General features: G+C 34.0%; 1 protein-coding gene across 3 annotated transcripts in view; it reads left to right on the top strand.

Annotated features, from left to right (window-relative positions):
* Positions 1-345: 345 nt before the first annotated feature.
* The window catches only part of ZFYVE16 (zinc finger FYVE-type containing 16), a 42,865-nt gene continuing 15,596 nt past the window's right edge, over positions 346-27,614 (top strand). Inside the window, exons 1-10 of one of the 3 annotated variants that reach the window (XM_079145545.1) lie at positions 346-481; positions 9,637-9,745; positions 10,337-12,612; positions 13,879-13,975; positions 16,830-16,991; positions 19,070-19,212; positions 20,918-21,296; positions 22,839-22,952; positions 23,648-23,803; positions 24,381-24,605. In XM_079145545.1, coding sequence (XP_079001671.1) covers positions 9,676-9,745; positions 10,337-12,612; positions 13,879-13,975; positions 16,830-16,991; positions 19,070-19,212; positions 20,918-21,296; positions 22,839-22,952; positions 23,648-23,803; positions 24,381-24,605 — 3,622 coding nt within the window. In that variant the 5' untranslated portion in view covers positions 346-481; positions 9,637-9,675. Of the gene's footprint in view, positions 482-550; positions 729-4,121; positions 4,263-9,636; positions 9,746-10,336; positions 12,613-13,878; positions 13,976-16,829; positions 16,992-19,069; positions 19,213-20,917; positions 21,297-22,838; positions 22,953-23,647; positions 23,804-24,380; positions 24,606-27,614 lie in introns of those variants that run through there. The other 2 variants (XM_079145543.1, XM_079145544.1) reach the window with 2 other exon arrangements.

Genomic DNA, 27,614 nt, shown 5'->3' with positions numbered 1-27,614 from the left:
CCATCAGAAAAGTTAGCCTTGGTTTTTAGACGCGGAGGCAGCAGTTCCAGTCGCCACAGTTAGAAAAGCAGAACTGAAGCAACGAAGGGAAGAGAGGGCCACTGAAAATGGCCAGTTCACTGGAGAGCTGGGAACCTGCGGTGTTTGGGGAGCATTTTTGTTAGGGGGACTGGGAGGCGATGTTGTAAATCGAGTTCGAAGTTTAAAAGTTAGGTGTTCAGCGAGGCCAGCGGCGTGGGGGCAGGCCTGGTCAGCTGCCGGGCGGGTTTGTCCAGAACTGACCGGAGCGCCTCGGCTGCTAGGCAGGAGGAGGCGGCTGCGGGCGGGGAAAGGGGCGTGTAGGTCAGCGAAGGGCAAGGGAAGCCGCCTCGGGATTCGGGCTCCAGGGCGTCTAGTGGGAAGACCAGCCCAGCCCGAGGAAGGGCCGAATTTCCTGCGCCCCCGGCGCCCCCGGCGCCCCCGGCCTAGTTAGGTACTTCCGGTAAGAAATCCGCCGCCCCCAGTTTCGACCCGGTGGCAGCGCGCAGGCGCCAGGGGCCCCGGAGGGAGGGGGCGTGTGAGGAGCGGGAAGCCTCCACTGCGCCTGCGCCTTCTGCGCGGCCCTCGTCTGGAGGGGGGCAAGCTCTGAGCCGACGTCGCGCACTCCCGGGACTCCCGACCGGGGTCGCTCTTCACTCCTCAGCGCATCGTCGTGTCGAATCCCAGCGATCTCCGCAGGGGTTAGGGAGGTAAGACTGCCCAGAACTGGCCGTCTTGGCCTCTCCTCACCCGTGCTGCCCTCGCGGAGAGGGTGGGGTGGCCGCTGGACCCGCCGACTTGGACATCGGGTCGGCCCTCCCCTTCCTCTAGGAACCGAGTCCAGGCTGTTGACCTGTTCCTTTCCGAACCCTCTGAGCTGGCTGGGGAATCCCAGCCCTGGCCGGACCGGGCTAGGAGAACAATCAGGACGGCTGGGTGCCGGGTCCCACCCGCTCGGGCCGCCCGGAGGCTGGGCGCTGCTAAGATTTGGACCCCTGGGCCGCGGCAGACGTGGAGAGAAGCACCGCTGGTCGCGCCTGGGGAGGGGGTGTGACTAAAGGAGGTGGCTGTGGCTCCCGAGGAGTGGTGGCCTCTGCGCTGAAAAGACTGGGTGCCGGCAGATGAATCTGTCATCACCGTCCCTGATCTCAGTGCCCATTTCTTCATCGATGCGTTTTCTCCTCCTCGTAATCCTCAAGGATACGGTGCTCTTCTTTCCCTCCACCTTATCTTTTTTACCTTTGAAAAGATGTCCTTACTTTTAACCGTTAACTTGTTCTGTAATTGCAAATTACAATATTCCAAATTAAGGATGTTCTTGTTAGTTTGAGTGTATAGAAATCAGCCCATAAATTTGATATTAAGTTCATTTTTATATTTAAAAATAATTTGTTGATCAAATTATTTGTTTGAGCTTACGGTCTCTTGAGTTGGCAGAAGATTAATGGTTTGATTCAGTAGAAGTATATATAATTTTTCACTAATTTTTTTCTCGTCTGAAAATTAAACTGCATAGTGATAAAAATTTTGAAAATTATTAGGAGTAAGGAAAATCATGGTTTCATGTAAAGGTAATCTTCCACTGTTAATGTTCTGACTTTTTTCTGAGTCTCTTTCCCCTTGTACATTTTCTTAAGATGATGAGATTCTGTATACAGTTGGAATGCTTGCTTTCCTCATGTTTTCAAACAGTCCCATAAACATGCTTTGACTTTTTGATTATGCAGATAATACACGAGCAGAAAATCTTTTGAAATAGTTACATTGCAGATAAAACTAAATTCTAATGTAATTGTTATTTCAAATCGTAATGTTACATAATAATATTACAGTTTATTTGACATTATGATTGGGGATAACGGCATTTAATTACTGAGAACCAAAAGAATATTTATTTCCTAATGCAGTTTATTTACCATTTTGGAAGTTAAAACCCAAAATTAATTTTTTATTTTTTATTCATTTAAAAATAACCATAAATTCATTAAATAATTTTGTTGAAAACTTTATTTTCCAAAACAAAATTTAGTGAGAAGGGTAGGATTGTTTTATTTTTTTTTTTCAGATTTATACATTTTATTAGGTTGATAGTGAAAAAAAAAAGTAAGTGAAGGGTGCTAAATTTTTTTTCCTCCCATGAATTGAATTTAGAGGGCTCCACTGAACTACAACCCAACGCTGTTTGTTTGTTTTGAGGTCAGATCTTGCCAAAGTGCTAAGGTTGGCTTTGAACTTGTAATCATCCTTCCTCAACCTCCCAAGTTTCTGAGATTACAGGTGGGGGCCTGGAAAATTATTTTACATTTATATTAAATGTATATTATATAAAATGTATATTATATAAAATTATTTTACATTTACTGACTTTATAAACTTCCGAAAAATTTTTTGGTTTGTTTCTCTGTGGTGCTGGGGATTGAACCAGGTAATCCAGCCCTGGACTGAATACTTGTGATCGATTTTCTGATAAAAGCAGATGAAGAAAATCTATCCTAGACAGATATGTAATTGGAAAAGGAAGGATCTCAAAGACCCTTACAAAGATTTTTGAGGAAAAAAAAAAAAGAATCAAACCACAACTTTAAAACTCCCTTATATGCCTAGAGAAAATTCATATACTTTTAATCCCTTGCCCTTTATCACTTTACCATCTTTATTAACATCAATGTAGATTTAATACATGTATTATTGCTATTATTTATATGTAACATTGTTCATTTTATGGATAATTTTTGACATTAGCTCTCTGTTTTTCATGAATTTTGCAACAATTATTTAATGTAATTAAAACGTGTGACATCCCTTAAAAAAAAGATTTTTGAGATCTTTCAGGGGTCCTCAGTCTACAGTTTTGAGAAAGTTTAACTTAACTGTTCTTATATTAACAGACCAGTAGATTGTTCTCAATTTTACAGTTATAATTTAATATAACAATTCAATTATATATAAATAATTATTATTTCAGGATTTGCAATATTGAAAGTTCTTTGTGATGTGTGCACAAGAGCTGGTGTTTCTCTAGAAACAGAATTGCTTCATCATAGAATTTTTTTTGGATCCTCATAAACATTATTTTTGATACCTATATAATTTTCTTTTTAAAAATTTTTATTTGGTTTCCTTAATTATACATGACAGTAAAATGCACTTCGACATATCATACATACTTGGAAAATAACTTACCATTTTTGTGGTTGTATATGATGGGGAGTTACACTGGTCATGTATACATATATGAACATAGGAAAGTTATGTCTGATTCATTCTAGTGCCTATATAATTTTATATTGTGTCCTAATGTTGGTGTTTAGATCATTTCACTAATGATGGATCATAATCTTTGGTGTTTTCAATAGTTTAGGATTATTTTCTTAAATTTCTAAATAATTAGATCAAATACGAGAACATTTTTTGAGGCTATTGATAATTCTTGTCACATTGTTTTCCTGAGAGATTCTATCAGTTTACTTTCTGTCAGTAGTGGCAAATATGCTTTTTTAAAAAAAAAAAAGCATACCCTTACCAACATTGAATACTTCTATTATGAAAAAACTTATGTTTCAGTTTAGTAGGCAACGAGTGGTGTTTATTCTAATTCTCATTACTTTGATGGTTCGTTGAACATTTTCTCATGATCTTATAAGTTGTTATTGCCACTTAAAATCCAGTGTCCAAGTGTTCTTCTAACAGATTTTTATTATCCCTTATATTGTAAAGATGCATACTATAATTTTTAAGGAAAGGAATAAAATTGTCTTTTTTCTCTCTTTACAAAAGTACATGCTTATTTAATGATATAAAGACATATAATGTGGCTTTAAAAGGTTTACATAATCCCATCCCCGGATTTTTAGCATTAAAAACAGTTTGATGCTTGTTCCTGTATATTTTTTCCATGTGCTTTTGTTAATACCATTTTAAACAGCTTATTTGTAAAAATGGGTTTATATTTTACATAAAGCTTTGAAATTTGATTTTATTTTGTTTAACATTACCTATTGGAGATTTTTTGTATAGAAGTATATATAACTCTAGGTAACGTTTTATCCAGAGTGGTTTTGGGAACATAAACTGTGATCTTTAGTTATCTGATGTCAAGCTCCTATCCTTTTCTGTATTCTTTTCCTAGGTGATCTTACCCATTAACAACTGTGGTTGCCAATTTTCAAATTTTTATCACTCTCAGAGCTTTCCAGATTCTTACATTCAAAGCCTTTTGGATATCTCCCCAGGATGTTCTCAAGGTACTTCTGACAACACTCCAAAAGTGAACTCATGTTTCCCCTTAATCCTGCTCCTCTTGTATTGCCTGTCATCGTCAGTGGTACCCCCATCTATGCAGTCACCCGTAATGGAACCTGGTGGCATTCCTAGCCTGCCTTGTTTTCGCTCTTCAAAAGTTCTCATTCTGTAGCCACTTTTCAATCTCTTTCCTTTTCATCCTCACTGCACTGTCTCAGCTCAGGTCCTCATGTTTTTTGCCTTACCATTTTCAATGAGTTTCCATACTTTTGGTCTGTTTTCTGATTAATTTTCCACATTGTTGCCAATTTTTAAAATAATCACGAAGAGGTTTTGGTTTTTTTTTTTTTTTTGGTAAAGCAAATAATCTTAAAGATTTGTTATCATGTGTACACTTTATTTAAATAAACTTCTTTAAAACAGGGAGCATATCTTATATTTATTTTGCGTCTTTCACTATATGTGATAGATTGCTGATCAAAAAAGTACATTTTGATTGATTGAAATGAGAAACGTAGTGCGGTAGAAATAGCTCATCACGTAGAGTGCCTGCCTCCCATGCCTGAGAATGGGGTTCGAATCCCCAGCACTGTTAGATTATGAAATGAGAAACATATATAGTTTAATAAGATTTCATGTTAAAAGGTCTCAATATACAGATTTGTGTTACTGTACCTTTTACAAATTGTTGGATTATAATATTATCTTTTTACCTCAGATAGCCTAATTCTTAGGTGTACATTACTGTATAGAGATGCAAATACAGTTTTACTTCTTTCCAAACAATTTACCTTTTATTTCTTGTCTTATTATACTAGTTAGAACTTTGAATATCATGTTAAATTAGAGAGGTGAGAGATCTTTTCCTTTTTCCCAGTCTTTGAGGGAAGGCAGGTTCTCATAATTAATGGTAGGTATCTTGTAAATACTGATCATCCATGTGAAGAAGTTCTCCTCTACTCAATAGTTGGTTGAGAGTTTTTATCATAAACGGATCCTGGGTTTTTTTTTTTTTTTTTCCCCAAGTTTTTTTTCTTTTTGCATCAATTGATATTATGTGATAATTCTGCTGATGTAGTAGATTACAATGATGAGTAGTCAAATGTTGGATTAGCCTTGTACTTGTATACCTGGTTAATTACATTTGGTCATGTTATATAATTCTTTGTATACATTGTTAGATGCAATTTTCTAATATTTTGTTGAATATGCATCTATGTTAATGAGTAATATTGGTCTATAACTTCCCTTTCTTGTGATATTATCTGGTTTTAATTTTAGGGTAATGCTGGTCTTATAGAGTGAATTTGGAAGTGTTCCCTCTGATTCTTTTTTTTCTGGAAGATTACGGAGAATTGGTATAATTTTTTTCCTTAAATGTTTGGTAAAATTCACCAATGGATCCATATGGACCTGATGATTTACTTTATGGAGGGGTATTAATTATCTATTACATTTTTAAAATAGGTATGGGTTTGGGTGTTATCGTTTTCTCCATGTATAAGTTTGCTTTTGAGAAATTGATCCATTTTATCTAAATTATTAAATTTATGAACACAGAGTTCATAAAATTCTTTATTTTCCTTTTAGTGTCCACAGCATCAGTAATGATAAATCCTCTTTTATTTCTGATATTAATAATTTGTTTCTCTTTTATTTTGATCTTGGTTTATCAACTTTATTGATCTTCTTGAAGAGCAATTTTTTTGGTCTTATTAGTTTTCTCTATTAACTTACACTGCTTTCCTGTATCCTGTTTTTAATTTCGTTGATTTTCACACTTATTTTTAATCTTTTCTTTTACTTGTTTTCAGTCAAAATTCCTCTTTTTTTTTTTTTTTTTTTTTTTTTCATTACTGGGGATTGAGCCCAGGGGTGCATACCACTTATCTACATCTCCAGTTCTTTTTATTTTTAAATTTTGAGACAGGGTCTCACTAAGTTACTTAGGGCCTTGCTTTGTTGCTGATGCTGGCCTCAAGTTTGTGATCCTCCTGCCTCAGGCTCCCAGGTCACTGCGATTACTGGAGTGTACTACTGCACCTGGCTCCTTTTATTTTTTTTTTCTAGTTGCCAGGGTGGATGCTTGGATTATTGATTTCAGGTTTTAATTCTATAAAAATATATACATTTATTGCTATTACTGTCTCTTTAAGCACTGCTTTCACTACATACCCACAAGTTTCTTGCCCCCCTACTCCCACCCAGTACTGGGGATTGAACTCAGAGTTTCTCACATGTTAGGCAAGTTTTTAATACTTAAGGTATAACCTCACCCCTTTTTAATGTTATCTTGATACAGATCTTCACTAATTGCAGAGGATGGCCTCAGAATTGCAATCCTTAGTCTCCCGAGTTATTAGAATTGTGGATTGTGCCAGCACACCCAGCAAGCCTTTCTTACATTTTAAGATTTCTTTTGTTGGTTTTCTTGTTCACTTTTTGTTCTCCATATGTTCCTTATTTATGGCTTCCTGTTTGTTTCATAGTTGCCTTGCATTTTATCCTGAGAATATTCCTTGAACTATTCCTCTTCTTCCTGCATTATCTGTCCCTCCAAATCCCTTTAATTGACTTGGTCTGTGTATTTTGTGAACTCTTCTATGTATGGAATAACCAGTTTTAAAAATGGAAACAAAAGAAATAATATGCTTTATTGAGTTAGGATACCATATTATTATTACTCTGAAGTGTCCCTGTTGCTTTAAGTTTGTTGCCTACATATTGTTGTTCCTTTGAAATTGATCTTTTCTCTCTGGCTGCTCTATCTTTGAGGTTCATTAGTTTCACACAATGTCGCAGTATAGATTTCTCTTTGTATATGTTGCTTGGTTTAATGTATTACCTGTATCTGTTCTGTTGAGTTTTTCATCAATTCTGGAAAAATTCCTCTTAATGGTCTTCAAATTAAGTTGTTCCACGCTCTTTTCTCCTTATGGTACTCCATTCTCACTGTGTCATCGTCTATTGTTGTTGTTATTGTTGTTTTTAATGCTGGAATTGAACTCAGGGCCTCATGTATGCAAGCTCATTCTTTCCCACTGAGTCCTACTCCCAGCTCATCTATGTCTTTTAACTTCTTTTTTCATTTTATCTCTTCCTTGGCTCTTATAAAGTGTCTTAGGTAATTTCTTCAGAAAGTTCTTTCATTTCATTCTCTTGAACTGTCTAATCTTTTTAAAAATATTTTTTTAGTTGTCAATGAATCTTTATTTTATTTATTTATATGTGGTGCTGAGAATCGAACCCAGTGCCTTACACATGCTGGGCAAGTGCTCTACCACTGTGCTATGACCCCAGCCCCGTCTGTGTAATCTTTTTAACCCATATTTCAAGTCTCTTTTCTGGACCACAGGTGTCCTTAGTTCACAGCACTCAGTCCATAGCTGGTTCTTGTAAAGCTCTCTCAATTCCTGTCTTTTTTTTATTTCCCATTTCTGTTCTCCATTCCAGGCAATCTCCCATGTGTTTATTTAACTATATCCTTTTGTTTGTGTTCATTATTACAGATTTTGTGTTTTCTTGTGTTTTACAAAAGTAACAGTTTGTAGCAAGTTGGGAATGTGGACAACAACAACAAAAACTAATCATTCACCATGGACAATCTGAAAAACTTTGCTGTAAAGTGTTCTATCATACCCGGCGCAGTGGTGCAAACCTATAATCATAGCAATTCAGGAGGCAGAGGCAGGAGGATTGCAAGTTTGAGGACATCCTCATCAACTTAGACTGTCTCAAAAAAAAAATGAAAGGGCATAGGGATGTGGCTCAGTGGTAGAGGCCTCTGGGTTCAGTCACTAGTACCACACACACATAAAACCCCAAATGTATTTTAAAAAATAGAAAAAGTATTCTACCTTCTGGATTAATATAGCTGATTTTTCTTTCTTTTTCTTTTTTGTTATGGAAATTTAACTCAGGGGCATTTTATCACTGAGCTTCATCCCTATCGCTTTTTATTTTTTATTTTGAGATAGGATCTCACTAAATTACATATTACCTAGTTAGGTTGCTGAAGCTGGCCTTGAGCTTGTAATCCTCCTACCTTAGCCTCTGATTCATTGGGATTTCAGACGTATGCCACCATGCCCAGCAATCTGAGTGCTTTCTTTTTATGTCATCTAATTTTTCTTTCTAGGCTTGAATTTCTTACAAACATGCAGTTCTAAAAATTTGATTAGATTCAGCATCAGATCTTTAGGCAGGAATATATTCTATGTGATGTGTTCTTCCATATTTACTGGTGGTGAAATCTATCTTGAATTCAGATTATGTTGATGGTCGTGATCCCAGCAGTTTCTCGTTCCCCATCAACCTTTTTCTCTAACAGTTTTATCATTCATGATAGCCATTGCTTGGTTCATTTTTTACATTAGGGACTATGAAGAGGTGATTTTAAAAAGTTTTAATATTCTTCTGTACTGAAATGGAATTCTTGCCAGCAAATATTTTATTATCCTAAGTATATTTTGTAAATGAAGAGCAGAAAAAATCCTTATTTTATTAGCTTTCAGAGTAATAGGTTAGAAGTTGACTAGTAGTAGTAGGTTAGTGCCCTAACAACCCTCCAATGAGTGGTGTGTTTTTTATGTTAGTATTGTTATGATCTGTTGGATTTTTCTATCTGATTTGTTTTCAGTCCTTGTGGTCTTCATTAACTTAATATTCAGTTAAGCTAGTGAGAACCCCTTTAACTTGGCCTCATTGTTCTTTTGTTATTATCTCATTAGTTATTTAGGTTCCTACAAAGTGTCTCAGGTCTATTTTAGTGGAATTTCTGACTTAGAACAGAGGTTCATTCACTTCATTCTTCTTTTCATAAAAGTAACTTTTGGTTTTTTATGCACTATTTTTATCTTGTATATTTTATATTACTTGATATGTAGTATTTCTAAGTGTTTTTAATTTTCACTGTGAATTCTTTGACTCTTGAATTATTTAGATAAGTGTTTTAAAATGCATAATAGCTTACATGTATAAATGTTATGTTGTTAGAGTTGATTTTCATATCCATGTCATTTTTTTTTTCTTTTGTTGGTTCTGAGTTTTGAACCTAGGGCCTCATGGACTGAGCTACAACCCAACACGTTTTAAAATTTTATTTTGAGTCAGGGTCTTGCTAATTTTCCCGGACTGGCCTGGGATTTGTGATCCTTCTACCTCAGTCTCATGAACAACTGGGATTGCAGGCATGCACCATTGGGCCTGACTCATGCCATTTTTATATGGAGACAGTTTTTCCATCTGAAGTGTAGATTCCTCAAAGGAATATTGTGAAATATATTTTTGTTTATATTTCATGTTTCATTTGATAGAACAGATGGCATAATATTTATATGTTAGAAAATTAAATGAAATATACTTTTTATTTTCTAGATATACAAGAATTAAATTCTGAATAAGTCCACCGGTAGGATGGACAGCTATTTTAAAGCAGCCATCAGTGACTTGGACAAACTCCTTGATGATTTTGAACAGAACCCAGGTTTGTTGCTTTTCTATTTTTGCCACTATGTGAATTTAAAAATTTCTGTAATTCAGTTATTTCAGATATAAAGTACTCTTAGCAAAATTTGATTTCAGTTTTAGTCTTATTGTTTTCTTCCATAAAAAGTTCACTTGTTTCATTATAACATATTATTCTAATACATAATGGAGCCAATAGTCAGAAGGGAAGAAAACTAGAAGTTTCCTTGCAGATACAAATTTAGCTGTAAGAAAAATCTTTCAAATCAGCATATGAGCAACCTAAGAGCAACTTTAAAGTGCTATTTAAGTTGAGATTTCATCACTGTGAGAGATGATGTTTTCCTCAGAATGGAGACCAGGAAATTGGAGGGCAGAATAAAGAAGTTAGATTGTTTTTCAGCTTTTTCTTAGTCTGGTTTTTACAATGCAACTGAGTTAAGTGGAATAAACTGTCACTTTATGACATTTATACTCAAAAGAAAAAAACAGAAAGTACGTTAAGGCCAAATAAGGTTTATTCCATTTAGAAGTCTTAAAAAACATAATCTTTATAATATCTATTTGATTAGGACCTCTTGAATAACTTTATATCTCTATTTTTGATTAGATGAACAAGATTATCTCCAAGATGCAAAAAATGCATATGATTCTAACCACTGTTCAGTTTCTTCAGAGTTGGCTTCTTCACAGCTAACTTCACTGCTGCCAAAGGACCAACATTGCATTAGTAATTGTGCCTCGTCAGAAACATGCCATGAAGCAAATGAGATTTCTTTGAACGGAAAAACTCTTGAGGGACTAACTTCTATACAAAATGAAAAAAATGTAACAGGACTTGATCTTCTTTCTTCTGTGGATGGTAGTACTTCAGATGAAATCCAGCCTTTATACATGAGACGATGTAGTAAACCTGTCTGTGACTTAATAAGTGATATGGGTAACTTAGTTCATGCAACTAATAGTGAAGAAGATATTAGAAAATTATTGCCAGATGATTGTAAGTCTAGTGCACATTCTTTGACTGAATTGGATTCATCTTTAGTTTCAGATACTTTGTGTGTTTCCTCAATAGACCATGCTTGTGATACTGTCAGCGAAGTTCAGAATGATGTCAACTCTGAATTACAAAATAGAGAAATTGGTGAAACCAAAGAATTGGGTATAAAAGTAGATACAGTACTTTCAGATTCTTGTAACTACAGCGAAACAGAAAATTTGAAGGATAAAAAGATCTCTAGTCAGTTAGAACCAATTGTTGATTTTAACATGTCATCTGTTTTGACACAACAAAGTTCCAAAATGTTTGATGCCAAAGATAACCTGCAACACAATAGTCGGCCATGTGAATTATTAAAAGATGATGACTGTTTAGTAAAAGAGGAGTTAGATATGGAAGTCATAACTACCACAGAATGTTTAGAAGAAAGAGGTAGTACCAGTGGTTTGCCTTGCAAAAGTCTTCCAAAAAATGAAGGTTTATGCTTAAATGAATCAAATTTAAAAGATGAAAATTTCAAATTATCTGACTTTTCCTTTCAGGAAGATAGAACTGCTGTGTTTATAAAACAATGTACAAAAGTAGACTCAAGAAACTTAGACCTTAAAGATAATAGTGATATAATCCAAGATTCCTCTTCAACTTTACATACTTCAAGAGAAGGTGTACATTCTTCATTATCCTGTCTTCCATTATCTGGGTCTTTGTGTGGATCATTAATTGACAATAAAGCACATGGTGATTTTTTACCTCAGAATGAACCTAAAGACCATTTACAAGATTCAGTGACTGTGCATGAAGAAATGCAGAAGAATGTTGCTCTAGATGGGGAACCATTCAGGGTGACTGATCTTTTGAAAAAGGAAAAATGTAAAACCATACTTCTTCAGCCAGTAAATGAAAAAAGGGAGGATGGAAAGGTAGAATCTGAGCAGATGGTGATCAGAGTTGAATCTTTGGATTACCCTGATGACACCAGTTCTTCTATAGCTGCAGAATCTCAAGTGGAGCTTTATGGTGCCAATGCCCCAGAGTCTCCTGATCATTGCGAAGGTTTTGCTTTTTCAAGCAGTGATATGGATGGGCAAGATTTAGATTACTTTAATATTGATGAAGGCATGAAAAGTGGTGCACTAATTAGTGATGCTGAACTTGATGCCTTTCTGACAGAACAGTATCTTCAGACCACTAACATAGAATCTTTTGAAGAAAATGTAAATGACTTAAAATCTCAAATGAATCAGATAGATGTAAAAGGCTTAGATGATGGAAGTGCCAATGACATGTATTTTAATGCTGAAGCAGGAGCTGCTGGGAAAAGTGATGGTATTAACATGATATGTGAAGCAGTTGAAAAACAAAATATAAGAGAAAATGATGTCTTTTCTATAGGGGAAAAAGGCAGAATTCCAATTGAACAAGAGTTACCTATCAGTAAGACTGAGGTGATGAATGAATTACCAGTCTCTGATACTAACAGTCAGTCTGTTCATGTTGGGGGAGCTAGACCTAAGCAATTGCTTAACCTTCCATCAAGAACCAGGAGTTCAAGGCAACTGAACAAGCTAGATGTTCCAAGTATGCCAGAAAGTGAACCTAGCATAGCAAATACCATTGCTCCAAATACTTGTACTACAGATTCTATAACCGATCCTCAGGTTAATTTCAACTCTAATTATATTGATATAGAAAGTAATTTTGAAGGTAGATCTAGTTTTATAGCTGCAAATGAAGATTCTCTACCTGAAAACACTTGCAAAGAAGGCTTAGTTTTGGGCCAGAAACAACCCACTTGGGTTCCTGATTCAGAAGCTCCAAACTGTATGAACTGCCAAGTCAAATTTACTTTTACAAAACGGCGACATCACTGCAGAGCATGTGGGAAAGTAAGTCATAAAAATCTTTGTCTTTGACCTCATTAATGATAGTCAAACACTCTGCCACTGAGCTATATCCCCAGCTCGAGTCTTGTATTGGGACATTTTAAATGAAATGTAATGACAGAAAAGTTTAATTAACTGGTGACTGCATGCTTGAGTTAGTTTAAAATCAGTATTTTTCACCTCCCAGTCATGGAAATATGTAAAATATCTGCCATTGTATAAATTGCTTGATAATTGAACAAATGTCACATTGCCATGGATATTCATTACATTCTGGGAAATGAGGAACAGTTATTACTAAGTTCAGTGAAATTTAAGAATACTGTCCTTATCTTTTTCATATTGACACATCAGATGTTCCAAATTCAGTCAGATCCCCCTTTGTCCTTGAATACTAAATTTCAGGACCACTCTGTAGCTAGTATCGTGACTGATGCCCAGGGAAACACTGAGAGGCAAATTGGCTTACACAGGGTTCAGAATACTGAAGCTGACTTTAGAAAATAGGAATAGTAGGAACATTCCTTAACATTGTAAAGGCCATCTATGCTAAGCCCATGGCCAATAAGATTCTAAATGGTGAAAAACTGAAAGCATTCCCCCTAAAAACTGGAACAAGGCAGGGATGCCCTCTTTCACCACTTCTATTCAACATTGTCCTTAAAACTCTAGCCAGAGAAATTAGGCAGACCAAAGAAATTAAAGGAATACGAATAGGAAAAGAAGAACTCAAACTATCCCTATTTGCTGATGACATGGTTATATATTTAGAAGAACCACAAAATTCCACCAGAAAACTTTTAGAACTCATAAGTGAATTCAGTAAAGTAGCAGGATATAAGATCAATGCTCATAAATCTAATGCATTTTTATACATAAGTGATGAATCTTCAGAAAGAGAAGTTAGGAAAACTACCCCATTCACAATAGCCTCAAAAAAAAATAAAATCCTTGGGAATCAATCTAACAAAAGAGGTGAAAGACCTCTACAAAAAGCTTTTTAAGTGATAAACTTACTCTTTGAAGAAAGTTTTTATTCCCTTTCCAATTAACAATTGATTTAGAGGCATTTTCCTCATCAGGAAATATGGCTATAAATCATAAAAGTCTTATTGAAGGTAAAAAAATCATTAGAATTATGGTGATTAGAAAAATGAATAGGAAAAATGGTTATTGATTAATTAGATTTTGGACCTCCCTTTTCCCTCTCTCTTATAGATATAATGTATTCTTGAAGCAAAAACAAATTTAGTGTTTTATTCTTCATAGGTATTTTGCGGTGTCTGTTGTAATAGGAAATGTAAACTGCAGTATCTAGAAAAGGAAGCAAGAGTGTGTGTAATCTGCTATGAGACTATTAATAAAGGTGAGTATTAACCTGACATGTTTTCTTCCAGTAATTGAATATATCTTAAAAACAACTGGATTATGACAAAGATAAACTTCTTTATTTTCTTAAGGCAAGGACCTAGTGTTGAATTATCTGGCTTAGGTGAGACATCCCAAGGCTTGGTTTCTCTTCTTTTTGTTCCACTCTCACAATTAATACTACCAGTCTGGAAAGGAAGCATTCAGTTTCTGGAGTGGCAGTTCATTAACTTTTAACAGGTACCAAGTCCCTAAATGCTGCATTTCATCTGCCTATTTGTTTTTGTCATCATCATCATCATCATCATCATCATCTTAATCTAAACATTTATGTCTACCAATAAATAGTACTCATTATTTATTAATATCATAAGGTAAGATAAAGTTTCCCCCCTTTAGAAAATAACCTAAAATAAGAAAAGATAAGCTATTAATATATATGATTTTCATAGGACTGCCACATTGTTTACACATTTTGTCTCATATATTTTTCCCTTCCATTTTAGAATGTTATGTGTGTGCACTTCACATTGTTTCTCTGGCTCTCTAGTTAGCTTCCATTTTCAACAACAGTCTTGGTGGCCTTCTTTGAGTTCTCACAGGTTTTATGTATGTATGTGTTTTGTTGTGTTTTTCCCCTAAATACATGTTCGTTCTTTTGAGTACTTCTTGCATTCTCAGAGATATGTTGACAGTTTAATTCCCAGCAAATATTTCTTGGGCCTTTTTTGACCAGACCTGTGCACTAGCTCAGGCACTGCTTCCTATTAGCCAGAAGAATAAATACCTGATAATAATTTGTTTTTCTCTTTTGAATGAAGATAAATTTTTTCAGCAATTCTCCAAAAAGCTCTGATGTGAGTCTGTTAGCCTGAGGTAAGCTGCTCTACTTGCTGTTGACCTGTGCTCTGGAAGATAGTAGCGTATAAATCATTTTATATTTTCATTTTACCACCATTGTTTATGGAGAGGTTAGGCTTAGTGCTTACAGTTTTATTTTTTGTTTTTTCTCTATACTGTGAGTAGCCTAGAAGACTACTGCTGGTGTTGTTAACCAAGGCCATCTTCTAGAATTCAGAAATTTTAGAGCAAGCTGCCATATAATTGTCTGCCCCCACTTAAAAAAATGATAAAACAGCCGTGAAATTTTGATGTATTATTTGAGTTGACAAGTTAGATTTTGGAGTAGGAATTAAAACATTTTCTGACTATAAGGTTCAAGAGAGGAGAGCATATAATCATTTAAGAGATTCAATAGGATACTGAGATCAAACTTTGATTTATCAAAAAATGTGAAATTAGTTTATTTAGCTTTACATATTTTGCTATCTTGTAGTGTATAAGCATATTGTTTAATTTAGAGGGCTATTATCATTAATTTACATATTATAAGAAAGCATGAATAAACAGTTAACTTACCATAGAGTTGAAAATGATAGAAGTTATTATTTAAATAATGTTATCTAATAAGTGAAAGAAGGGTTGTAAGACACATTCATGAAGGAAAAAAATTGAATAGAGGTTGTGGATAATGAAAAAGCTGTGTTGAGATTATATGAGTCCTGTGGACGTGTGCATGTGAAAGCCATCAGGTAGATTTGGGGCAAACTGGAAATTACTTTGAAACCCAGAGTATAGGATATGTGAATTTCACTTGGTTAACAGAAGCCATTTTCTAAGAGTGCTATCATTTGGTGGCACTTGAGGAAGATTATTTTAACAATGGCAGCATATACGTTTGGGGAAATGTTGAACCAGTCCTGCTCTGTGTTTTTTGATTTTAAAAAATCTTTCAACAATATGCAGGTACTATTCTGTATTCTGGAGCTCCAGCTGAGAACAAAACAGATACCCTGTTCTCAGGAAGCTTATGAATGTAAGCTTAGTATGAATGTTCTCAGGAAGCTTATGAATGTAAGATAGTAACCAAAGAAGATATCAGATGGTGATAGTACCTTAAAATGAAATTTAAAGTGGAACAGGGATAAATAGTAACAGATTGGTTCCAAGAGGTAGTATTTTCATAAGGTGGTCAGAGTGAGGCTTTATGATAATGACATGTAAATAGACACTTGAAGGAAATGAAAGAATAAAATATGTAGGTACCTTTGGGGAGAGCATTCTAAACAGAGGGAATATAGGCTAGGGAAGTATTTGCTTAACTTGTTGAAAATCAAAGAGGCCTGGTTGCCTGGATCATAGTGAGCAAGTGAGATTGTAGTGAGAGATGAGGTCTAACTAGGGAAGGTAGCTAATTGGGAAGGTAGAATAGGGTAGGGATGCAGATCATGTAGGATTTTTTTTTTTTTTTTTTTGGAGGGGATGCTGGGGATCGAACGCAGGGCCTTGTGCTTACAAGGCAAGCACTCTACTGACTGAGCTATCTACCCAGCCCCTCATGTAGGATTTTGTGAGCCATTTTAGCAACTTAAATTTTCACTCCAGTTTGGAAGCCATTAAAGAATTTTAAACTAAGCAGTGATTAGATAGTGATTTATGTGTTAAAGAGTCACTCTTAACTATATTGGAAATAGATCCTCAAGAGTACAAGGGCAAAAGCAGAGAGATACTCATATTTAAAAAGGAGTATTTTCTGTAGTAAATATCAAAATAAACCAAATAAAATATCAAAATAACTCATTGGTAGCTTATCAAAGTGGAGTGCTGCCAACTAAAGTAAGGAGGAGCTTTTGCTAGTTACTCAGATAGTATCTCTGCCAGGCACCACTTCTTTTTCTTGATAAGCCATTTATTTGTTTTCTTTTGACTTAAAAAATTAAATATTTATTATTATAATTTACTTTGAACTTTGAAAACATCTGAGATTTTAATACTATTCTTCCCTCTTTTAGCTCAGGCCTTTGAAAGGATGATGAGTCCAACTGCTTCTAATCTTAAATCTAATCATTCTGATGGATGTGCCATCATCCAGCCTCTTCAGGAGACCCAAACATCTAGCATACCTTCACCTACAACTTTGCCAATCTCAGCACTTAAACAACCAAGTGTTGAAGGTAACAGGAATAAAATGCTATTTCTTAGACTAAACATAAATTATTATAATAGAAATTATCTCATATAGTCAGAGTGTAGACAGGAAAGAGAAACCAGTCTAAATATCAGGAGGAAGAATTTAACACAGGGAATTGGTTACACATATATATTGGAGCTAAAAGGGCATGGTCAAGCATCTGAGAGACTAGTAATTGCAAGAAGCAGCCACCACCAGTGGGATTTGGGGGAACGAAATGGGACAAGAGAGTATTACTAAAACTTGGAGCAAGGGCATCAGGAAGAGAGCTTGGCTTTCAGACCTGGGAATCAGGGGTGGAGCATCACATGACTGAGGCTGTGACCTCTGGGGAGAAGCCATGTGGAAAGTGCTAGAACCATTAAGGGATGGCCTAGTTGGTTGGTGCTCAGATAACTCAAGAGGAGTTCCAGGATATTAGAAATTCTGAAAGTTATGAGGCATGCAGCAATATCTAGTGGTAATGATAGTTCTACTGCTGCTGCAAGGGTCCTGGCAGGAAGTAGAACAGAAAGGATTCTTCCTCTTCCCACCTCTGGTTTCCCACCAGTGCCTACCATTGGCAAAACCCAACCATAGCCAATTAACTAGCAAAGAAAACTGAGAATTGCACTTTCCATACTTCCAGCCTAGCATTCTGTGTGGAATGGTGGGCTTGGGCTTCAGAGACAATAGGTCAGTAACTGACATATCTTCTTCTTTTTTTTTTTTTTTTTTTTTTTTTTTTCTTATTTTTTAGTAATGATTTTTTATTTTTATTTATTTTTTATGCAGTGCTAAGGATTGAACCCAGTGCCTCACACATGCTAGGCAAGCACTATGCCACTGAGCCCCAGCCCCAGCCCCCTGACATATCTTCTTTTTTTTAAAAAATCTTTTTAATTGTATAAATTACCATAATAGTAAAATTTTTTCCAATCTATTTTTAAACCTTTGAGTTTTTGTTTGTTTTTTTCTTATAATCTTTTGTCATTTCGAATCTTGAGAAAAGCCCATGTTTAGTTTTAAACAGTCTGGGGAACAAAGACTGTAATATGCTAGAAAATAACTGTAAATATCAGTTAAATATAGATTTGGATTCTTCTGACAATTATTTTGAATTTTAGTTTATCACTCAGTAGCTATTTTGCATTAATGATTATAAATGAAATAAGAAGATTCAAGATACATGGTTTTGTATTATAACTCTAAAGATGAATGTATTTGTCTAAAATATTTACATATTTTTATATTGACAATCAAAATTGTTAAATTTTAAAACTATTGCAAATGCAAGAAGAGTACATTGTGCATTGATAATGCACATATGTGCATTGATAATGCAAAAATATGTATGATTCAATTTTTTTCAGTTTTGGAAACCTTTTGTATTTTGATATTGTTCTAAAATCTTTTGGCACCAATTTTCATGACCTTCCTCTGTGGATACTTTATAACAAAAGAGAATAAATATTTGTGCTTATTTCTAGTCATTTCCTCCAAATTTGAGAGGAATTTGTAATAAATATTAATAAAGTTTTGTATCCATAAGAAGAGAAACTGTTATGCTTCTCTCATTAAATGAAAGTAAAAAATGACTTTCTTGTATGCATATGTGATCCTATTTCCTTTTTTAGACTATTTATTTCTTTCTGTTCTTTTTATGTTTTCTTTTGCTTAACTGCCATGCTCTGACCTCCACTTTACACTCCTGTGCCTTAATCGGTAAGTTTTATTCATTCCCCATTCCATGCTCAAAAACTCAACCTCCATATATATGCTTTAAATCTTCCCTCAGTGTCTTTACGGTATAATCTCTCCACATACTTCCTTTCAGTGTGTGTGATTCCCAGGGTCACATCTAGTCTAATAAGCTCCTTTTGTATGAATTAGGTAGAAAAGGACTCTACTTAGGATAGATGAATCACACACAGAAAAATATTTATCTAGGCTTTGTATCTCTGAAAATGTAGAGCTGGCCAATGGACATCAAAAGGTTTTGAAAACATTTTCTGACTATTTGGTTTTATGTCCCTGCAACATTGCCAAACTAAAATGATTTGCTTTCCTAACTGATTCTAGGACTGTGCTCCAAAGAACAGAAAAGAGTATGGTTTGCAGATGGCATTTTGCCTAATGGTGAAGTTGCAGATACAACAAAATTATCATCAGGAAGTAAAAGATTTTCTGAAGACTTTAGTCCTCTCTTACCTGATGTGCCTATGGTAAGTAGTCTAAATAACTTATTAAATAAAATTTTATTTTTCGGATGTTCCTCATGTGATTATTAGAGTGCTTATCTTTTGAATGCTTTGAGTTTCCTAAAGTAAGTGATGTACAGGCATACCTCATTTTATTGCACTTCTTTCTTTGCACTTCACAGATGTTACATTATTTACAAATTGAAGGTTATGGCAACCCTGTGTGGAACAGGTCTGTCAATGCTATTTTTCCAACAGCTCAGATGATCATTAGCGTTTTTTAATAATAAAGTATTTTTAAATTAAGATATATACCTTGTGGATTTTTTAGATATGCTATTGCATACTTAATAGACTACAGGATTGTGTAAACATAACTTTTATATGCACTGGAAAGCCAGAAATTCTTGTGACTCACTTTATTGCTTGGTCTGAACCTATAATATCTCTGAGGTAGACCTGTATTGAGATAGCAAATGTGCTTTAGATTTTACCCTTTTCATGTTAGCCTACAGGCACTGACTGGTTCTCAAACATTTTAGACTTAGGACCCCTTTGTACTGATAAAAATTATTGAGAACCCCTAAGATACATGGTTTATACCTATTGATAATTACTGTATTTGAAATTGAGAAAATTTTAAAATATTTATTAATTACAAAATAATAAAACCCATTACATTAGTAGAAATGATATTTTTAGAAAAAAACTTAATTTTAAAAACCTAAGCAATTTAGTAAGAAGAGTGGCATTGTTTTACATTTTTGCAAATTCCTTAATATCTTACTTAGTAGAACACATACCTGCATTCAGTGTGTTATGATATGTTGTTTTCATTAATTATATGAAGAAAATCTTAGGACCTCATTGACTTCCTGAAAGATCTTGGGGACCTCTAGAATCCCTGGACCGCACTTTGAGAACCTTTGATATTGGTAAATGTAACTAAGATTTAGCATTTTGTTTAGACTAATATTGATTTAATGATTTTCAGACATTCAGAAAAGTGATGGTGATATTTATTCTTGCATTTACACACATGCTATGTTTAAATAGTAGATGGACAATATATGCCACATGTTAGTAAGAATTCTTGAGCTAGGTTTTACAAATGGGCATAATAACCAGATATGTTCCTTTTCTAGGATCTACTCTCTATCAGTATTTCAACAAAGTGGAAGTCCTACACAGATTAGAAAATATCACATGAGTTCATGAATTACTCTTATTTAATATTGATTCTTGATTCTTACCAGTCTAAAAAGAAAGGATCTTGAAGCAGATTTGGTGTAGTTTGTTCTATTGGTCCTGTTATGGAATGTATGTACCACTCTGCTCCCTGACCTTTTCCCTCCTTCCCTCATTTTCCTTCTCCCCTACCTTCCCAGGACTTTTTTGATCATCATAAGAATGGGAGAGCCTTGAGTTGAACTAAGTTGATTACATGTGATATGGTGCAGGATCCTCAACCTCTTTTCTCATTTTTTTCCAGTCTATAAGTTATTTATATCTACCTAAATATTTTGTGATTCTAAGTTTCTTATGTTCCTTAACATCATATTCTCCTGAACTTAAGAAGTAAAATGGTACTATTTCTTGGGACATATTACTTTAGAAGAATTTATGACTTTTTATTCTTACTAAAACTATATGTTTTACTATAAAGCTCAGTATTCCACAGTTGAACAGAGAATAAGAACTGATTGAATTTTTATCCCGTATTTTACAGAATGTAAACCCAGTGGATCATACCCATTCTACTACAGTGGAAAAAACAAACAATGAGATAGGCGATGTTACAAGAAAAGAGATAATTCAGAGTACTATTTTTCACGTTCCATCTGTGGAAAAACAGTCTATCAACACAGGAACTGAGGGGATACCTACTTCTGGTTCTTTGGCACTAGTTGATGATGTTTTTGCAGAAATTGAGGAGCCACCTGCTCCTACCGGTGACATGGTTAATAGCAATTTACCTGTCCCTAGTATTTCAGATTATAGGTTATTGTGTGGTATTGACAAGTACGTTTGCAATAAAATTAGTCTTTTACCTAATGATGAGGACAGTTTGCCTCCACTTCTGGCTACATCTGGAGAAAAGGGATCAGGTAGGATAACAATTACTTAACATTTTAAAAGACTTCTTTTTTAAAGAATATACTAATGAATTTTGTCTTTAATGTATGAAATACCTTTTTAAAAAACTTGAGTAATTTTATTAAAATATGTACTAGGTCTGATATCTTTATTTTACAACCAGCCTTATATAAAAAAATTGTAGAGGATTTGAACTTTTATGATTCATTTATCATATCTAGTTCTCTAATTTAGAATGAGTCAGTATTCAGTGCAATGGGGAAACTCAGAGACTTCTAGCAATGTTTCCATTATATTATGTTTTTGCCTTTATATTCTTTTAAAACATTTTTTTTTAATTTATTTTTGGTACCAGGGATTAAACCCAGAGGTGTTTTACCATTGAACCAGATTCCCAACCCTTTTTATTCTTTATTTTTTTTCTTAATTTATTTTAGTTATAGATGGACATAATACTTTTATTTTATATATTTATTTTTATGTGGTGCTGCGGATTGAACTCAGTACCTCATATGTGCTAGGCAAGTGCTCTACCACTGAACTTTATTTTTTAATTTTGAGACAGGATCTCACTAAGTTGCTTAGGGCCTCACAAAATTGCTGAGACTGGCCTTGAACTTGTGGTCCTGGTGCTGCAGCTTCCCAGGTGGCTGGGATTACCGGGGTGCCACAGCACCTGCTGTTTTTTCTTTTTAAAGAAGCTTTGTATCTTAAAAAAAAAGAGTATCACATTGGATAACAAAAGTGGGAATTTTAGTTCCTCATCTGTTATTTATAACATGAATGACTTGAAGCACATTATTTACTCTCCTTGGGCCTCAGTTTTCTTTGTAATAAAGAGTAGAAACCAGAGGATCTCTAAGGTCCTTTTCAAGCTGGAGATTCTATGGCTAACTCCCATTTGGAGTGGTTACTTAGGCTATACACTTGACACCAAAGGTGTTTTTTTTACATCCTGAAATGTGAAGTGGTGGTTCTCTGCATGATAATGTAGGAGAATGAAGCTTAGGATCTGTGTTCTGTTCTTGACTATAGTGACAAAAATCCATGAAGCTCTTTGTTCTTTGCATATTATGCATGTTTTCCTGTTGATTGTTAAGTTTTGATTTGTTACCTTTCACTGATACAGGCATATGACAGCTAGTAGCATATATAGCCTGGGACTAAACTACTTTCACAAACTTGTAAATTTTGGAAATTGGAAGTGAAGTTATTGACAGACTAGAAACCACCTTCACAAATGTTTGTTTTAAAACTTTGAAGGTGCTAAATTCTTATAGATATGCAGTTTCATCAACATTTGTACGTACACTATAAAATATATAGGATTTACATATATGTTTCAGTATTAATATCTTCACTGGATAGACAAGTAAAAATGAGTTGAACAGTTTTACAGGGTGTTGATTTTCTGGGACATGTTTGCTTTTGTTTTTAAATTTGATTAGTCCATTGATGGATTTATACATATTCTTTTTTTTTTTTTCATTGTAAACGTATTTAACAGGATATTTATCCCAATTAATATTACTTTTATTATTTTGTGCCTGTAGTAGAAGAACACCCATCTCATGAGCAGATCATTTTACTTCTTGAAGGCGAAGGGTTTCATCCCGTTACATTTGTCCTAAATGCTAATCTGCTCGTGAATGTCAAATTAGTATTTTGTAAGTATTGATTCATCTTTTTTTGCCCTATTGGTAAGCAGGATTTCTGAAGTAATTATATCTTCAAGTTAGGTTTTCACTGTCAACAGTGAAAAATAAGCAGCACCGAATATTGGCTTTTCAGCCAAGTTTGACTATAAATAAATTATGCAAATTTATATTCATCCAGACTTGATACATGAACTTACAGATTTTTAGTAGCATCCCTCAGTCTGTCCTAGGTTAAGCTTATAGCTGAGGTGTATTTTGATGTTTATTATACAGTTGATTATCTCCAGTAGCTTTTAGATAAATATAAATTTCATGAATGAGATAAGCAGGTATCGATTTAGTAGAAATATAGTTTTAAAGTAACATGTAACCTAATTAAAAGTAAGGAAATAAATAATCCTCAATATAAGTAATCCTTCACAGTGCATTTATCAGCTTTTTATACTCTTTGAAACTAATGTAGTTTTTAACCACTACATTTCAGCATATTTGTGCACCTTCTATTTTAGTGTTATTACTCGACTCCGTAAGATAATCCTTTTTCTTTCTTTACATGAATCTTATACAATTCAATTTAAAGTTTTTATGAGGAAAATTGGGGGGAAATAAGGAATTTGAAAGGTTGTGCTTCATGCAAACGTAATTTTTAGTTTTTTAGGTTAGTAGAAGTTAACATTTATAGTTGTATGCTTTTATCACTCAAGATTCCTCAGACAAATACTGGTACTTTTCAACCAATGGATTGCATGGCTTGGGACAGGCAGAAATTATTATTCTATTGTTATGTTTGCCAAATGAAGATACAATTCCTAAGGACATCTTCAGATTGTTCATTACCATATATAAGGATGCTCTAAAAGGTATAGCATTTTATTTTTAACTATTCAGAGTAGGGGATGGGTAAATTAGTTAAAGGCATTTATGCTTTTGGCCATGCTAACTGTACTAAAGATTTATTTTGTGAAGAGTTTGCTGATTTCTTAAAAGAGTTTAATTATCATTTTTAGTCTCTTTAAATTTAGCATTTTATGTGATTATTGTCTATACACAGATCTTTTCTTAAATTTAAGAAATGAAATATATTTGCCTCCTTGATTAAAAAAAATCTATACACTTTTCTTATTGTGTTTATAAGGTTGGGGCAGCATGACATTTTACCCCTCTCAGTTTATCTACGTCATGTAACATGCAATAAGGAGAAAAATTTAAAGGCATCTGTGGTTGAAACATTTTCAGATTTTTGTTTATGGTGCCCAAGCTCCAGGAGTATCTTAGCTTTGTGCACAGAAGGTATTCATTAGATTCTTCTTTAAGAGTAGCAACCAAAAAAAAAAGTCTATGTTGCCTTTTGTTTATGACATTCAAACTTAGAATGTTTTGTCAAAACAATAATAAAACAATTTAAAATCTTTTAATAATTAATAATTTTATTTGCAGGAAAATACATAGAAAACTTGGACAGTATTACCTTTACTGAGAGTTTTCTGAATAGCAAGGATCATGGAGGATTCCTTTTTATTACACCTACTTTTCAGAAACTTGATGATCTCCCATTACCAAGTAATCCTTTTCTCTTTGGAATTCTTATCCAGAAGTTAGAGATTCCTTGGGCAAAGGTTTTTCCTATGCGTTTAATGTTGAGATTGGGTGCAGAATATAAAGGTAAGTTTTAGAATAAAAAATTGTATTACATATTTTCAAATATACGGATGTACAGTAAAAATCTCAGGGACATCATCAAAATAAAATTTTAACAGAATAATAGGACTACTTTTGATTTGGTGTACTTTTAAAATTCAAAAATAATTATCTTCTAGAAACTATCAAGTTAATCTGGACAACATTGTATGGCATGAAATTTCTAAATGGTCAAAAAATCATAGCAATATACTTTATTTTTTTTAATTTCAAAGCAAAATATAGAAAACCTTGACAAAATTACTTTTAAGTTTTCTTAAAACAGTGTATTGTCAAGAGTTTTTGTTGCCTCTGTATTAAGAAGTTAAATTATTACCCCAATTTGTCTATATCACAAAGCCAAAGGATTTTTAGATCATCATTGCTATTTTTACTCATTTGCTGACTCTAAGAATTACATATTGGTACTTAAAAATAGTGGTTGCCTTTTTTGTATGCTTTAATTTTTTAAGCTTATTTGTATATTCCTAATATTTAGTTTATTACTCAAATTAAGAGTTTATATTGTTTATGTATATATATATATATGTTTGTGTATTTACATGTTTGCTTTTGACACAACTGAAGATTTCTAAAGCTATTGTGATGGTCAAAGTTTTGTACTTAGTTATTTCTGTGATTTCAGAATCATTTCTAGTATTAAACTTTTTTGAATTCCCATCAAAGCTTCATTCCTGATTTTTTTCAAGAAATAATATATCCATTGCATATGTAGTACATTACATCTAATGAATTTTAGGTATTTGATTCTTATATAATTTAATAGGCATTTTCTTGGAAGAAAAACAAATATGGGGAAGATAAAAAAGTGATCACTATTTCAGAATGAGCAACTTAAGTGAAAAATGATAATTCATTTAAATTCCTCTGTTCGACAGATTTTATTAAATTGTGATTTGGGGGATAGGGATTCCTTCCTTACCTTTTAGGATTTAAGTATATAATTCCATTAACTTACATTAAAAATAACAAAATTTAACTTTCAGGTTTTTATTTTATTTTTTAAAATTTATTTATTTTTCAACTCTCAGGTTTTTAAAAATGCTCTTGTGGGGCTGGGGCAGTGACTCAGAGGTAGAGCACTTGCCTGGCATGTGTGAAACACTGAGTTCGAGACTCAGCATCACATATAAATACAATAAAATAAAGGTCTATTGACATCTAAAAATTGTTTTTAAAATGCTATTGTGTTTTTTATACCTTTATTTTATTTATTTATTTTTTGGTGCTAAGGATTGAACCAAGCATCTCACACGTGCCAGGCAAACACTTTACCACTGAGCTACAACTGCAGCCCCTAACTTTCAGGTTTTGTTCTGTGTAAATCAAAGAGCTTAAGACATTTCATTTTGAACCAAGTATTTCTTCCTCTCGCCAAATATTTTGTTTCTGATCATAATGTTTGAATGCTATTTTTATGGAAGATTAAGGCAATATACTAGCTCATCTTAAATCATTATGGACATTTCATCTTAAGTATGACTAGTATTTTAGCCAGTGGCACTTACAGATAGTAAGACTAGTTTTCCCATATAGAAGGTTGGAAAATCATGGAGCAATATGAGGGACTTCTCAAAAGATCACAGGAGTTGTAACTACAAATCTCTGATAGCTGTTTAGAGATGATAAGGGACAATCATCAGTTATAATGGAAATTAACTAGACTCAGCTATTTTCTATATTCTTTATGTTTGTGCTAGATTTTATATAAACTGACACTGAAATTAATGGTGCTTATGCCTCTTTAGACATGAACTTGGATTTTGTTGTACAGGTAATGTATGTGGAAAAGCTAATCACAAAAGTTAAAGCCCTGAAATTTAAAATAACTAGCCTGAATTAGTAATTTTCAGATGTGGATTATTCTGCACATTTATGTTGAGATCACTTATTTGGAATTTCACTCAATATTTGATTCAGTTTCATGAAGTCCCTTTGTGACACTGACAGTATGTCATTCTAAACCCTGTTGAGAATAGTGTTCTAAATAAAATTACCTCTAATAGTTTCTCATTCATAAAATCATGAGGTAAAAATTTGTCATTTTTTTCTTAATCACATCCTTTGTCATGTTAATATAATGTGCCCTTTTTAAAATAACAAAATATGTTTGTACTAGCAAAGATGTGGTTGCTCTTAAGTTTTTAAAATAGTTAATGTCAGGTATATGTTCTTTTCTTAGAAGTTTAAGGAAGTATGTTTGTGTAATAGGTATTAGAGAATTAGTTTCCCTATGACCTAAGCTGGGAACTGAAAGTTAAAAATGTGTCTGCTTCTTATGATTGTAGAAATAATCTTGCCTTCCTTTTTCACCTTTTGTTTCTTTCAGGGTGCTTGCTGCATTGCCAGCAAGTTTTTTTTGTTGTTGTTGTTGTTGTTTTTTTTCCATTTTGCTGTTCAATATTTATAGTGCCCTAAGTAAAGAAAAAGGTGGTTAGGTGACAGACCCCATGTCTGATTTCCTTTTCTATCTTGATTTCTATGATTATGCTTCTATTATCAGCTGATTCAAGAACTATAAACATTTACTACCATAAATTAGCACAAGTAATTAGTTGTAAATGCCTTCAAAGTCTTTAATTCTTTATATATCTCTTTAAATTATTGAAATTTTATAGGGTCCAGGAAATTACTATAGTTTTACAATCCCCTTCCCTAAATTTGGGCAAAATATATAATGAAAAGATTAAATGCTTTGAAATCAGACAAGCCTACTTTCAAATCTGTTTCACCAATTAGCTTAGTCACTGTGAGCAGGTTTATTAATCTCTGGGTCTCATCTTATTTGTAAAATAAGTATTGGATTGTTGTAGTGTTTAAATAAGATGATACACGTGAAGTTCCCATTTCAGTGTAGCATCTAATAGATATACGGTAAGGGTTATTGTCATCTCTCACTTTCCTCTGAGAAATAACTGGGTGGTATTTATGCATAATATTTGTTTTCAAAATGAGAATTAAGGTAATAAACTC

Source organism: Sciurus vulgaris (genome assembly GCF_902686455.1).
Source record: "Sciurus vulgaris genome assembly, chromosome: 6".
Taxonomy (NCBI): domain Eukaryota; kingdom Metazoa; phylum Chordata; class Mammalia; order Rodentia; family Sciuridae; genus Sciurus; species Sciurus vulgaris.
Note: the sequence above shows the minus strand (reverse complement) of the source record. Positions and strands in the feature narration are given on the sequence as shown.